Source organism: Vulpes lagopus, chromosome 11 (assembly GCF_018345385.1).
Source record: "Vulpes lagopus strain Blue_001 chromosome 11, ASM1834538v1, whole genome shotgun sequence".
NCBI classification, from domain to species: domain Eukaryota; kingdom Metazoa; phylum Chordata; class Mammalia; order Carnivora; family Canidae; genus Vulpes; species Vulpes lagopus.
The window spans coordinates 25,987,089-26,003,098 of NC_054834.1; the positions used below are offsets into that span (position 1 = coordinate 25,987,089).

Below are 16,010 nucleotides of genomic sequence, written 5' to 3' on the forward strand. Positions count from 1 at the left end.
CCTCAATCAGACAAACATGGTATTGCATGGCATCTACGACTACTTTACTGAGTTCTTAAAACACACAATGGAAGAAGTATTGGGAGTCTCAGGTTATCCAGTGTATAACTGACCACAAGAGAGGGTAACCCTGGCTCATGGCATTTACCTGGAAAATGATCCAACTCAAGACCCAAACCCAATTCCTGTCAGTCAAAGTCTGCATTTTCTACTCTAATATCAGTCTTTTAGAACTTGAATTCCCTCCTCATTAATCCATAGGAAATTCATTCTTTTTATCTATAAATAATTTATTATAAATATTTATTTGTAAACCTCAAAATATAGAGAAAAGTATTTTGGAACTTAAAAGTCCTTTGCCATTGTGTCTTTCAGTGTGAGAAGAGTATCAGCCCCTGGGCATACTCAGAAGGCGAATGCGTCAATTGTAGCATCAGCTGAGAGAACCTAGATTTCCAGTGCATGAAAATAGCATGACTGCAATGCTTGAGAGTTTTCACATTCACATAACTTTCTGGGGACCACTGGGTAAAGCCTCCATAGCAGACATAACAACCACAAAGACTTCCCAATAAAAAGAATCAAGGTAATTGAAGTCCTCATTTCTTTCCCAAAGATAACTTTGCTCACTTACCAACTCATCATACAGTTTTGGGGAATGAGTACCTGCTGAGAACCTTACTCAGTGCAGTCTTGACTTCTTTATTTCTCAGGGTGTAGACAAGGGGGTTAAGCAGCGGGGTGATCACAGTGTAGGTCACTGCCACGAGCCGGTCCTTTTCTGAGGAGTACAGGGATGTGGGCCTCAGGTAGATGAAGGAGGCGCAGCCATAGTGGACGATGACCACTGTGAGGTGGGAGGCACAGGTAGCAAAGGCCTTCCGCTGCCCCTCGGCGGATGCAATCTTGAGGATGGTGGAGACGATGAAGACATAGGAGATGAAGATCAGCACTAGGGGGACCAGCAATACCAGAATGCTGAGGAAGAAGATGACCATCTCCTTCACGTTGGTGTCAGTGCAGCCTAGTTTGATGACTGGGAAAATATCACAGAAAAAGTGGTTGATCCGATTGGAGGCACAGAAGGGCACACTAAACACCAAGACATTAACAACCACAGAGATCAGGAAGCCACAGCAGCTGGAGGCTAGGACCAGTTGCACACAGGTGGCTCTGCTGACAACAAGCGTGTAGTTGAGAGGGTTGCAGATGGCAACGTAGCGGTCGTAGCCCATTACGGCAATGAGGAAACAGTTGGTACAAGCCAAGCCCACGAAGAAGTAGAGCTGAGCAGCACATGCAGGAAAAGAAATAGTCTGACTCGTGGAAAGCAGGTTGGTCAGCATTTTTGGTACAATGACCAAGGTGTAGCAGGTTTCAGAGCAGGAGAGGACAAAGAGAAAGAAGTACATAGGGGTGTGCAAAGTCCTGTCCAGACGGATGACAGTCATGATGGTGGCATTGGCCATCAGAGTGGTCAGGTAAACCAGGAGGAAGAGGAAGAAGAGAAGGATCTGCAGATCCCCCAGGTTTGAGAAGCCGATAAGGATGAACTCCGTAATCATGCTCTGGTTCTGTCTCCTCATTGGTCAGTGGGAATCAGATTCAGACATCCTGAAATTGTGAACAGAAAGAATTTGACCAAAGGGACCATATTTGTGCTTCTGCACAAAGCTGAAAATCCTGGCTTGAAAAAGCGAGTGGCTAACCCCTCAGCACAGGATCATAGGATGGGGAAAGCAGGAAGCACCAGGAGAAGTGACCTAAGATAAGTCCCAATTCAAGGACATCTGAAGGTTCACACGCGGTGTGTTGAATCAAGAGGAGATTTAGAGCTCATCTCAGCTAATCCCATCATTTTATGGAAAAAGAAATGGAGGCTTGAAAGGATCAAGCCATGTGTTTAACCCACATGAGAGCAACAACCCTCAAAAATCACTTACCTGAGAAGCCACCTTATGAGAATCGGATTCAGGAAAAGACAAAAACCAATGAAAAGTGATCTGTCCAGCCCCTCCTATGTTTGGCTCAAATAGCGTTTGCTTAAATGCAATCAAGTATCTTCAATTATTATTATTGTTAAAAGTGTGGAGATTTATTTATGATGAAAATCAGTCATGAAGCTTTTGGGAGAGGCATAGAATGATCCCACATGTTGGGGATTTCCTGATTGTGATTTCATGGGAATGTGAGCTTAAGAGGCTAAGGAGAGCTCAACCTCAGTGTAGACAGAGATGAGGTCTCTGTTCCTCCAGAATGTTCTAAGAATGACTCTCCCCATTATATGTGGGAAGATCTGCCATTTGGCCCGAGAGCACGTAGTGCTGAAAACTTACCACTAGCCTGAGACAACCAGACAATCTTTATATTAGAAGAAGCTCAGGAATCTCCTTCCTCCATTTGCACCCAATTCTGTGAACTTTTTCTATAAACCTGGGCAATGTGTCTAGTCCCCAGAGTCAAAATCCAGTTATAAGAAATCCCTGACGCAGCGAGGGGCTCTCTTGTTAGGTGTCTTGATTGTCGAGAACCTTTGGATTCGAAGATGAACCCAATATGTCTCCATGCTCACTCGCCCTTAGCTCTGCAAGTGTCCCCTGCAGATCTTCAAGGGTTTTTTTTGCAGCCATCACAGCCCTTTAGTTATTGGAGTAGTGGTCATATCCCTTTAGCGGTCTCATCTTCCTCCTAACACTCTTAGTTCTCTCAATTATTTCTCATGACATCATGTCTGGAGTTCTGTGTCCTGATCATCACCTCAGGCGTTTTACTCCTGAGCATTACAACACAATTGTGGCCTCAGCTGTAGACAAGTGGCTCAGACACGGTCATCACACATCACTAATTTCTGTCCCTCTGTCTTTATGATTAACATTCCATCTTTTTCTACTGTTCTGAATCCTCCACAGTTAATATTTATCCCTGCTACACAACCCCAGCTTACATTTACCTTCTGGAAGGCTTCTCTGAGTAAGTAAAGGCTTCGATTACTGTGTGTGTCTACTTCTGCATCCTTTGTTCAGGCCTGTGTGTTGGAATGGAAGCACAGAGAGCCCGACAAGGTCACAGGTCTTTGTCTCTGTCTTTCCCCCTGGATGCTGATGCTCTGACCCACTTCACCTGTGCATCGGAAGTCATTCTGCCTCTGAGTCTTTCCCTGGAGCCCAGAACTTTGAAGAGTGATTGACAGATAACGTTGCTTAGAGGAAAGCCTGGTGCTGCTGCCACAATGCAAGGGAAACACTTACATTTAGAGGCAGAGTTCCTGCCCAATCCCAGGTTTCTTTCTGTGTCCTGTCCCTTTATAAAGGGAGAGACAAACAGCCAAACTTTGTAAGAATCTCAAGCAGTGTTTTCTTTCTGGAATTGATTGGGGAAGGCCAGGGGCTATGAGTCTTTAAGAGGAGGGAAAGCTCTGTTTTCTGGATGGGCTGGAGCTAAGTAGATAACCTCCATCTCACCAGCCCTGTGTTCCTGGAGGCAGAGGCACCAGAAAAATCCCTGGGTCTTATAGAGGTAGGGAACTCCAGGGGATTGGGGCCTTGGAGGGAAGTACTTTTTGGATCTGGGCATGAAAACTTGAAAAAAAAAAGAATCAAATAAAGTATGTACTTTACTTGATCTGTGTACAGGATGGGTAGCTTTGAATCCCATGCTTTTTTTCACAGTTTGTTTTGGCTCAAGGTTCCATTTGCTGAATGAAGTCTAATGAATGGTAACTTCCCTACTCATTGGTCTTATACTTCCTGAATATGGATTAACTGTTTTAAGGGATTACATAAAGGCCTTCCTTGACAAATATAAACATTTTCGCCTCTTTCCAGTGTGCTAGTTGAATAAACTAATAATTATTTTCTATATCTCTCTTGCTTCATGCATCTTGACTGTGCTTGCATTCCAAGAGGGCACATGTTCTAAACTTTTCTACATTTCTCTGCTTAGGTTCATCTTTTGAAAGACGCAAATTAAGGGCAGCCCTGGTGGACCAGCGGTTTACCGCCTCCTTCAGCCCAGGGTGTGATCCTGGAGACCCGTGATGGAGTCCCACGTTGGGCTCCCTGCATAGAGCCTGCTTCTCCCTCTGCCTGTGTCTCTGCCTCTCTCTCTGTGTCTCTCATGAATAAATAAATAAAAAATTTTTAAAAGATGCAAATTAATTCAGACTTTCATCTATGCATTCATTAATGCTTCTATGCATTTAATCATTATGCGTTGAGTACTGATGTCATTCCGGGCAGTCTACTGATTGTTTGTGGGGAAGGTAGAACAAGGAGTAGGGAGACATAGCCCATGATGGTGGTGTTCAGAGGCCACATACACTGAGCCTCCTGAGGCACATCAGAATCCATGTCTATCATGGATTTACCCAAGGTCCTCTGAAGAAAACCTATTGGAATGGGATCTGGGAATGTTTTGAACTTGGTTCCAGTGATTTCTTTTCCTCTTAGCAAATTTACAGCTACAGCGCTTTGTCTGAAAAGAGTGTGATGTTTAGAAGGAGAGTTGGAGAATTAAGGCAATGAGGGCTAAGACCAAGGCTTCCTGAGGACACTGCAGCATTACCATCTCCCAGGATCTAAACAGTGCGTCTCAGACTCCTCAAATGTCCCTTACATGTCTCTCCCTTCAAATAGAATGTCTCTACCTCAAGGATTCAGGATTTTTCTGCTATGTAACAAGGAAGAAAACATGGATTTCTTTCTCATGTTTTAAGTTTTGATTCTGAGAATAAAAAGGTTCTCATGGATAGAAGTGTGCTATGGGCTAATGGAAATAGGGTATTGTCAGTGTCGATCTGATTTATGAAGAAGAGGACACAGATACTTAAAAGTAGAAACTGTTTACATTGATGGGTTATTTTTGCGAGAGGGGGCAAACACTGCCACAAGGCTTTCTTGCTACTCACTTCCATACTACAGTTCTGATCTTAAGAGCAGCTTTGTGAGCAGCAGCTGAGCACCATCAGTATCCATTCATCGCTGCATATAGGTTCTGTGAGCTCATCGTTGAGGCCACATTATGTTCACTTACGGAAGGAACCCAAGGAGAGCACAGTGATCCTGATGAGCTGAGTAGATTGGTGGAAAGTGAAGAAGCTAGAAGAAGTGAAGCAGCTATACTCTGAAAACAGAATCTCAGGGAGGTTGGACAATTTAGGGAAAGTATATGTCACCCTCTGTCACCACACCAGGTTATTACAACATTACTGATTCCATTCCCTGTGCTGTGCTTTTCATCCCCATAATCTGTTTATTTTATAACTGGAAGTTTGTACCTCTTAAATCCCTTTGCTGATTTTGCCCATCCTCCACCCTGCCCCTCTCCCAACCACTGTTTTTGTCTGTATTTAGGAGTCTGTATCTGTTTCTTCTAGTTCATTTGTTAGATTGCTTTATTAGAATCCACATATTAAATAATATTTTTCTAAAAAAAATCACACACAGGGAGCACAATTTAGAAACAGATGAACTAGATATCAAGACATGCTAGAGCAATGTTGACCAGTAACGGTGGCATAAGATTGAACACTAGAATCAGTGAAACGGAATGAACAATATGGACGTAGCACAAGGCATACATATATGGCTGATGGATTACCAACAGATTTGCTAAGGTTTTTCAGTGAAGAAAGGATAGTCTGTTTAATGTATTGTTATGGAAATATTGGATGTATATATTAAAAAGTACAAATCTTGCCTTTGCTAAAAGTCATATACAATTTAACTAAAAAATGTCAAAGCCATACAAATTTCAGGAAAAAAAAATATACCTTGAAGTCGACAAATGTTTTTCACCCAGGAGACAGAAAACACGAGTATTGAAAACCCAACAGTTCCACAAACGAATAAACTGTGGTGTATTTGAAAATGGAATACTATTACAAAGTAAACAAAATACTCATAAATGCAGCAACACGAGGGAGCCTCAAAAACATTATGCTTAGTGAAAGAACCAAGATACAAAAATGAATATGATGTTTGACTTCATTTTTATGAACTTAAGAAAAGAAAAAAACATATGAATAAAAGGCAAGATTAGTGTTTTCTGAGGGCCGAGAATGGGTGGATTGACCACAAAAGGATAGAAGGGATCTTTAGAGGTTGTACAAACATTCTACAACTAAACCGAATAGATGACCTTGGATGTATGCATTTTTCAAGACACAACAAACTGTACATTTAAATTGGAAGAATTTTAAAGTATGGAAATTAAATCTCTGTAAGGTTAGTTTTCAATAAAAAAGTACTTTAATAAAAATAAAAGACTAAGTGGAATCCTTTGAATTCAAAGACCAAATGTAATATTTGAACCAAGTAGCCTTATAGACCTATGAAGAAAAAGAATTAAAAGAACCGTAAGAAAATGTTATAAGTACAAAATTTCCAAAAGTTGAATAAGAATATCTCATAAGTCTATTTATAATGCTGTAACATACTAATATGTAATCAAAGAAACATAAAAGGAGGAAAATAACATTTTTATCTTGACCAGAACTGAACGGTTAAAAAAAAAAAAGGTGTTAATATGTCCTGGGGAAATTGACATGTTCACAGATAGTGAATTATATATTTATAGCCTTTGGAGAGTTTCTTGGCCAATATGATGTATATGAGATTTCAAATACAGAAAGATTTTGACTGAGCCATTTACATTTATGCATAAAGCTAAAATGATTAACAATTGCTCCAAGGACAATTTCATTTATTTTATTTACAAATCCAAACCTCTGGGAACTCTATTACATCAGTTAAAATGGCATTTATAGCATTATTATAGGTAAGAAAAACAGATCTCTGTGTCTATTGCAAATATTGAGGCAGGATTATACATAGTTCTTCTCTGTATGTAAATCAGAATAATCCACTTGATGTATTTAAACGAATGAAAGGTTTGATAGGGGCATTAGAGACTTCTACACGTGTTGAGGCTTGAGAGCTAATGGCAGGAGGGTTGGTCTTGACCTCTAGAATTGAAAGGATCTTAGGGAGCCCCTACCTATGGTGCTGACTAATGCAGCCCTGATGAGGGATTCTCAGGATATCAAAGCCAAGGGCAAAAGCCCATATGTGCCATCTGACAAGTGCTCCCATAACATGCTCCCATAGAAAAACCCAACTTTCTTCCTCTTCCATTATCTATAGAGTTATAAGTAAATCTAAAATTCTGGCAAGTGTATGGGTTCCAGACAGTATTCTCTGTTGCTGCCCCAGAATGTGACACTTTGGCAGGTGGATGATTTTGAGCTGAAGGCACTTGATACCCTGTGGGTTTGAGACATTTATCCTTCCTTAACCACACAGAAGAATCCAAATTGGTGGTATTTCCCAAAATAAGGGTTGTTAACATATACATTTCATCTGAGGGATGCATCTACATGGTAGGGCAAACATCTAATTACCAAACATCTACTCCTGCCCTATGAAGTGCATTCCTTTCTCCTGCTCCCAGAGCCCCACCCTTCTCCTTAGATCAGAAAGACATATATACCCCATTTTGCTTCACTGTGTTTGGAATTCCCATGTCTATGGGGATTCTCCATATGTTCACCTGTTGATTTTAACTGATTTTCTCCTGTTAATCTGCCTCATGTCCATTTCTTAATCCGGCTAGTTAGACCTTGGAGGGGAGGGAAATAGTTGCTCCCTGACACAAGGAATCTGGACAGACTCCAGGATTTCGATGATTTCTGTCCTTATAGAAGAGTACAGGAGAGACCCTTAGAAGTATTGTATATGAACTGTCAACAAAATACGACCAACACAATTTTAATGCTTGGATGTTCAACAGCCATACATGCCCTTCTTTTCATCTTCACATTTTCAAACAGTAGGAATTAATATGATGCTAATATGCCTCACACAACGAGTATCTGCATCCGTCTTCCTAAAAAGAGGAACAGAGTGCCCCAGGTTAAATATCATTGATGGTCTTCTTTCAAGATTAAATTATAATTCCAAACACCAGCAACACATCTTACAGAGCCTAGCATATTAAGAGAAGGGGGAGGGAATGGTTCAATGTGAAAATATATAAGTAATTAAGCAACCAAGAAAATAAAACACAACTACTGCAATCCTCATTTCTCGAATTCATTGCAAGACTGTCATAGCTATTTGTGTTGTTTTTTTTTCACCTATTGAACATTCTTTTGAACTTAGATACCACCATATTTTCTAAGGCTCTAGTTTTCTAAAAACTTAGAAAAAGTAACTTTGCTCTAGTTTTCTAAAAACTTAGAAAAAGTAACTTTGATTAAGTGAAGTTGTTCTCATCAAAATTTGCCTTTGTATGTGAAGTAATGAAACATGCCCTACCACCCTCCTAGATTCCAGATGTTCTCTACCCCATGCTAGTAGTGTAGTTGTTACCCTATTTCCTTAAAAATTAGTACCCACAAGATGACAGCAAGAGAGGAAGAAAAAAAGGAAGAACCCAACTACAGAATTGTCAGAAACAATGAACCAAAGGGCAAGAATAAGTCTTTCCCTAGTTACTTTAAATGTCAAGGAAATAAGTCTTCCCAAAGAAAAGACAGAACACCAATAAAAAATAAATTTATTTAAAAAAAAGGAAAGTCAAAAACAAAACAATAACAAAAACAAAAAAACAAGAACCAACAATATCCTGTCTCTAAGACACTTTAACTTTTAGGATGCACACAGACTAAAAGTAAACAGGTGGAAAAAGATAATTGATTAAATTAATAACCAAGAATAGGACAGGGCTGGTTTTCTACACAAAGCCAACACTGACTAGAAGACAAAAAAGGAGGCACTGGAAGGGAAGAGCACTGGGTGTTATGCTATATGTTGGCAAATTGAACTCCAATAAAAAAATACATATACAAAAAAAAAAAGAAATCAAAAACACTGTCAAAAGATAAAAAAAGTCATTATATATGATAAAAGGGTCAATTTAACAGGAAGATATCACAATTATAAAAAATGTTCGTTTTACTTTAAATCACCAAAATAGAAAAAGCAAATATTGACAGATCTGAAGTGAGAAAAGAGAGCAATAACATAACGGCATGAGACTTCAGTGCCCCACCCTCCGTAAAAGGATCTTTCAGACAGAACATTGGCAGGGAAACAGAAGAATGGAGCAACACCATAGGACCAATGGGCCTGGTACAGAACTTTGTACCCAACTGCCAAGAATACACCTTCTTTTCCAGTGCATGTGGAAAATCCTAGAATGGTGGCGGCCAGGGGCTGGAGGGAGGGGAAATGTAGAGATGATGGTCAGGGGAACAGGGGGAGAACAGTTGGGGACGAAGGAGGGATGAGTCCCAGAGATCTAACGTACAGCATGGTGAGTGCAGTTAAGAGCTCAGTGTTGTGTACGTGGAATGTGCTGGGTCAGTGGGTCCGATGGATTCTCTCTTCACACTCAGATCATAACAAGGTGAGGAAATTGGTATGATAATCATGATAATCGGCTTTACTGTGGTAATCATTACGCAATTCGTACATATATCAAACTATCATATTATATGTCTTAAATATGTACAATTTTATAAAGTTGGAAAACAGTCTAAAATAAAAAATGAAAATGGACTATAATGTTTTAATGAACTAAAAAACCTATCAGCTCTGTCTTCAAGAAAGTCATAGTCTTAGGTGGAAAGCAAATGATAATAATCTCTGTAACTAAAAATGTAAAAGCTTAGAAAAAGTCGATGTTTCAAAAGTCTGCATTTTTATTGAAATATTTATCTGTGATCCTCATGCTAAAGGAGACTCACAAAAATTATCTATCTATAACTCACAGATCTATAAGCTATATTTAAATCTTCATATCAGGGAAATGTTTTAAGAAAAATGAAATCAATCCTTTAGCAATCAGTCTTAAAAAAAACAAAAACAAAAACGGAAAATTAATGACCCTGGCTCGTGCAGCAAGACCCTTTCTGGCAGCACATCACGTGTGCAGTACAACAAGGTAGACTGAGGTGGCCAAGGCCAAGCCTCCATCTCCAGTTTTGTGTTTCCAGGCAGAAGCGACACTTCTGAGAGAAATAACACCTCTAAACCACCAAGCTCAACCTTCTGTGTCAGTCAGGGCAAAATGGAAGGAGTGGGGTCCAACTCCACTCATACTGATCCCCAGACTCAGTCATGCTGGTGCTGGAGAATGGGCACAGGGCACAGTTTGCAGGTGTGGTAGACGCACAGGGCTCCTCAGGGGAGGTCGGGCTCTGAGCGTTACTACTGAGCCTTCAGGAGGCCGTTTCTTTATTCCCCCAGGACACGTCCTTCAGGTGAGGAGCACACAGAGGGAGCCCATTTCCCACAATTATTTACCAAATAATCACACTTTTCTTACTGACATGTGAGGTCACTTCTGTTGCTAAAAGCACACAATTGAATTTTTGAGTTCTCCTCTGTGTCTCTCTGTACTCCTTATCTCTTCTTACTCCCACAGCACACTTATCCTTCTTCTCATTATCACTGAGGCATCTTCTCCTGGGAACTCTGAGTCTCTACATTACCCATCTGTTTCAAGAGTATCCTGTTCTTTCACATAAACCTCAGAAATTTGACTGTCAGGTTGCCCTCACTGTCCATGCTGTGATTTGGACTGGATTGATCCTCATTTTGGATTTGCTTGGATGAAAGTGAGAACTTCAGGGTTAGTCAGTCGACGAGAAGACGCTTGTCAACAGCAAGGCAGCCAATGATAGAACTAAACCTCGTGGAAGATGCTTGTCAAGATGTAGGTTTCTGCAGAGCAGCTTAGAGTCACTGATTAGAATTTCTATGGACAAGAACCTGAGATGATGGATTTGTAATTAAGCCCTCTTTTGACTCTTAGAAACACTCAAGTTGAGAACCGCTGGATGTATACAAATTTCCTGACTTAAAATTCAGTGAAAAATCCCCATGTGGGCTGTACAACACGGTTCCAATTGTGGTCATGTGTCCCACAGAATCCACTACCTGTGGACGTAGCTTCCAAAGCGGGCACGGGCTAATTATGCTCCTGGCTCCTTCTTCCCAGGTTCCTCAGAAAAGGCTGCCTTTGAGAACCTGGTGACATTAATTCTCCAAAGTAGACCTGACTTCTAATTAACCCCAAGACAACGTCTCCAGGAGCAGAAATAGCCTCAGGAATCCAACCACCACAGTACACCTTTCTAATAACCTCCCTGTGTGCTGGTCACCAGCTCCTCCACAGACCGCCAGTTTGGCTGGAGGGGCCCATGGGCCTGATGGAGGTAGAGGCTTCCTCTGTTGATGCAGATGAGAGCGTCTACTCCAGGGCACATTCCCTGCCTCCTGCTGTCCTGTGGTCAGTTTCTGAGCTTTGGCTGAGAATCCACATGGCAAGGGATCCCAGATACTGAATAGCTCCTTCTGTCTGAATTGAAAGGAGGAAAGCCCTGTGGGTACTTGCTGAACAGCAGGTAGCGGTGGGGTCTAGGGCTGTGTGGGGTGTGGGCCTCAGGGATGGGTCGTGTTGTGGATGAGGAGCCCCTCCAGGAGATCAGTGATGGCAGGTGCAGTAGAGGCAGGGTTGAGAAGAGAACCAGGGGACACTTTTAACTCAAGGTCTGAGGAGTGTTTGGGTGTGGGCCATAGAGTTTTCTGAATTTCAGGATGATCAGTCTGGGTCAGCTTTTTCCCAGCTAGATTTTCATTTCATGTCTTTTTGGTTGCTGGAATCATGGGTGAACAGAAACAGATCCTGAATGTCCACTTTTCTCCCTACTGGGTACTCGTGGAATCTCTTTTGATTTATCATGGAAATCCCATGCTCACACTCATTTCAATACAGCATGTTCATGGTTTTTATGTGCACCTAGAAAGATAGAAATTTTACTTCTTTGCTCTTTGATGCTGCCTACAGAATTTGTCTCCCTTTACTGATTGATGTTTTTCCTCAGATAAATAGCTGAATATCACCAAAGTGTTAAATATTTAGTTTTGCTCCCTTTTGCTGGTACCCAGTACCCTCTTCTCCTGAGTTACTATTTAAATTCCGTGTAGATACTATCCCAACAGGGCATGTAAGGGGTCAGAAAACTCGGGTGTGCAAGTGCCATCTCTTTGAGTATTAACCTGAATGCCCCCCACAGGTTCTAGCAGATAAGGGCCCTTCCGGGATCATCATTTAGAGAGTCTTCAACTTTCTGAACTGAAAGAGTCTTGGGGTCAGTACTCCACCGGTGCTCTAAGCCAGGTCTCCTGCAAGCTAGTGTTCAAGGCCTTTCTGATGAAGGACTTTCCCACACATCTGGCCAGTTTATTACAGTCCTTACGGACCCGAGCCAATTTAGTTTTAGAGTAAGGAGATGGAACAGCTTCACTTATGTGTGCCTTAAATGAAGTGTCTTGCTCAAAGTCACCCAAAGCTAGACTTAACATAGAGATCTTGTCCTGTCAAATGCAGGGGTCTTTGACCTTAAGTTGATGGTCTTGGGCATTGGGCAGGAAGATCTTATTCATGTTTCTGCTCTTACATCTTTCTATGTGTAGTAGAGTTTGAGCTCACTGTGCTCGTCCCGATGTTTTCTTGAGCAGACGAGGGCTGCCTCCTCAGCTGGATGGTGCTCGTGGGTTCTCAGACACCACAAGAAGGGCAGATACACCAATCTCACAATCCAGTCAGCTGTGTCATGGGTCGGAGTGAAAAATAATTTAGATAATTATTTTGGGTTTGCGTAGATCCAGGTATTCCTTCAGAATCGAGAGACTTCCAGCCTCTGTGTTCTACTCCACATGTCACACCCACAAAGTTGGCAGTGGGAGGGGTTAGATGTGGATTATGTAAAAGGAGATGAGAAATATCAGTGGAAAGAGCTAGGGCAAAATGAGCTATGAGGAAAAATGTCGATTTGTCTCAGGGTCTTAACAGACAAAAATCCATTTTCCTTGTGAGGCTGTTATGTAAATACACTGGTTTGTTTTCTAAATATAGAAAACATGCAGCTATTATCCACCTGCAGATGTATCTATGGAGACCGACATAGTACAATCATATCTTATATTTTATCAGAAATATCTGTGCAGGTACATAATGAAAATGCCTATTATTTGTTAAAGCACTTTAAAACAGCCTGTGTATTTCATATTAACTTCAAGTACATGAATAACTATAAGTATTGAGTTTAGGACCTGTTTCGAGGTAGTAAGTAAGAAGAAAAAAAAATTATCTCCCTGTTTCTAGGGATGAATACAATGAGTTTCAGAACTTTCTCATCATTAGAGGCACTTGGCTGATGCAGTAGGTTAAGCATCTGACTCTAGGTTTGGCTGAGGTCATGATCTCAGGGACCCGGGGTCAGACAAAGCCTGAGACCCCATGCTTATCACAGAATCCGGGTAATATCTCTCTCCCTTCCTGTGCATCTACCACTTGTGAGCTCTCTCTGTCTCTCCCTCTCTCTCTCTCTCTCACGCACACACACAAATCTTTAAAAGAAAAAAAAATAAAGTTCCGAATATTTAATGTATATCCAGAATCTAAATTTGCTATTGGCTAGAAGAATGTAAAGATGGAAAATTCTGGTAGATGGTACAAATGATTCCTCACTAGATGATGTAAGTGTATGTATTTATTTATTTATTTTTATTTTTTATAATAAATTTATTTTTTATTGGTGTTCAATTTGCCAACATACAGAATAACACCAGTGCTCATCCCGTCAAGTGCCCCCCTCAGTGCCCGTCACCCATTCAGCCCAACCCCCCACCCTCCTCTTCTTCCATCACCCCTAGTTCGTTTCCCAAAGTTAGGAGTCTTTATGTTCTGTCTCCCTTTCTGATATTTCCCACACATTTCTTCTCCCTTCCCTTATATTCCCTTTCACTATTATTTATATTCCCCAAATGAATGAGAACATACAATGTTTGTCCTTCTCCGATTGACTTATTTCACTCAGCATAATACCCTCCAGTTCCATCCATATTGAAGCAAATGGTGGGTATTTGTCATTTTTAATGGCTGAGGAATATTCCATTGTATACATAAACCACATCTGCTTTATCCTTTCATCTTTTGATGGACACCGAGGGTCCTTCCACAGTTTGGCTGTTGTGGACATTGCTGCTAGAAACATCGGGGTGCAGGTGTCCCAACGTTTCATTGCATCTTTGGGGTAAATGCCCAACAGTGCAATTGCTGGGTCGTAGGGCAGGTTTATTTTTAACTCTTTGAGGAACCTCCACACAGTTTTCCAGAGTGGCTGCACCAGTTCACATTCCCACCAACAGTGCAAGAGGGTTCCCCTTTCTCCGCATCCTCTCCAACATTTGTTGTTTCCTGCCTTGTTAATTTTCCCCATTCTCACTGGTGTGAGGTGGGATCTCATTGTGGTTTTGTTTTGTATTTCCCTAATGGCAAGTGATGCAGAGCACTTTCTCATGTGCTTGTTGGCCATGTCTTTGTCTTCCTCTGTGAGATTTCTGTTCATGTCTTTTGCCCATTTCATGACTGGATTGTTGGTTTCTTTGCTGTTGAGTTTAATAGGTTCTTTATAGATCTTGGAAACTAGCCCTTTATCTGATACTTCATTTGCAAATATCTTCTCCCATTCTGTAGGTTGTCTTTTAGTTTTTTTGACCTTTCCTTTGCTGTGCAAAAGCTTCTTATCTTGATGAAGTCCCAATAGTTCATTTTTGCTTTTGTTTCTTTTGCCTTCGTGGATGTATTTTGCAAGAAGTTACTGTGGCCAAGTTCAAAAAGGGTGTTGCCTGTGTTCTGTCCTCTAGGATTTTGATGGAATCTTGTCTCACATTTAGATCTTTCATCCATTTTGAGTTTATCTTTGTGTCTGGTGAAAGAGAGTGGTCTAGTTTCATTCTTCTGCATGTGGATGTCCAATTGTCCCAGCACCATTTATTGAACACATACATCAGAAAAGTGTGTAAATAAAGACTGGATGCAGCCAATAAATAAAGGCTAAGTGACTTTGCATAGAAAACACTGTCGTTACTTCGTAGGCTTGCACAATTGGGAGTTACATCTATGCAAAATTATCTGATGTGAGTCCTAAGAGTGACTCTGGAAACCCTGCTTTCTAACAACTTGTAGACCGTGTTTAGGAGCAGAATGTGCAAAGGGAATCTTACACTGTTGACATAATCATCTTGTTGGTATAACAATATTGAAGAGACATCAAGTCTGAGGATCCTCCGAGTACCTGTACCTGGAAAACGGACCAATTGTCCCCCAGTCTTTCAAATGCTCTTTGATGAGCTCTGAGCCATTTTTGTAAAACTCCGTTCTTGGAGTTTTTCAGAGGCACAATCAGAAAAGGGAGATGAGCTGCAAATGCCACCAAGGTAATGAGTCTCTTTCTACCTCCCTGGTGCTTCTTCTTTGTGGAACTGGGGCATTCGTCCTTAAACTGGTGTTTTCTGGCCTTCCACTCTTTGGCAAGGCTGCCAGTGTGGAGCCTCCAGGAGGGTCCCTCCTTCCTCATAGTCAGTCTCTCAGGCATGACACTAATGGTGTTGCTTCCTTGGATTTTGGGGTATTGCCATAGGTTGTTGACATGAAGAACTTACATGGTCATGATGTCCTTCCCACGTTTGCTGGAGGTCACCTAAACCTAACTTTTCTTCTCCCTTCCTATTTTACAGTTGGCTACACCGAGGTCCCATGTGGTTTCCGAACACCACTCATTCTTCATTGCACATTCTGACCCAGTGCAGACGGCTGGAATTGCACCTATTTTTTTCCATTTTGCAGAGCTAGTTTCCTTAGGCTTGTAGTGAGCAAGACAACACAGGAATCCCTCAGTGAGATGTGAGTGAAACCAGTGAGACAGATGCGTAATCCTTGGCTAGAGACCATGGTCGTGGCCTTCGGGGAAGCCTCCCCATTGACCTGTCAGGTCCTGTGTTGTCTAAGGAGCCTTAGGTCTTTTCTTCACAGACCTTTCTGGGGAGGCATGAAGGCCTGGGCTGCCTGCAGACCCTGTGTGATTGTTCCGCCCATTCCTGCTCCCCTTCCTGTATCCCGGTCTCTGTCCTGGGGTCTCCTCTCTGGGGGTGCTCTGC

At 41.6% G+C, this 16,010-nt stretch overlaps 1 protein-coding gene across 1 annotated transcript; it reads right to left on the reverse strand.

Annotated features, from left to right (window-relative positions):
* Positions 1 to 641: 641 nt before the first annotated feature.
* LOC121501365 (olfactory receptor 10T2-like) lies at positions 642 to 1,586 on the reverse strand. The gene has a single exon (XM_041773338.1). The coding sequence runs from the start codon at positions 1,584 to 1,586 to the stop codon at positions 642 to 644; it is 945 nt and encodes a 314-aa protein (XP_041629272.1).
* Positions 1,587 to 16,010: the final 14,424 nt, after the last annotated feature.

What these genes read in the sequence shown, in the direction of transcription:
- LOC121501365 (XM_041773338.1), bottom strand. Translation starts at nt 1,586, where the DNA reads ATGAGGAGACAGAACCAGAGCATGATTACGGAGTTCATCCTTATCGGC.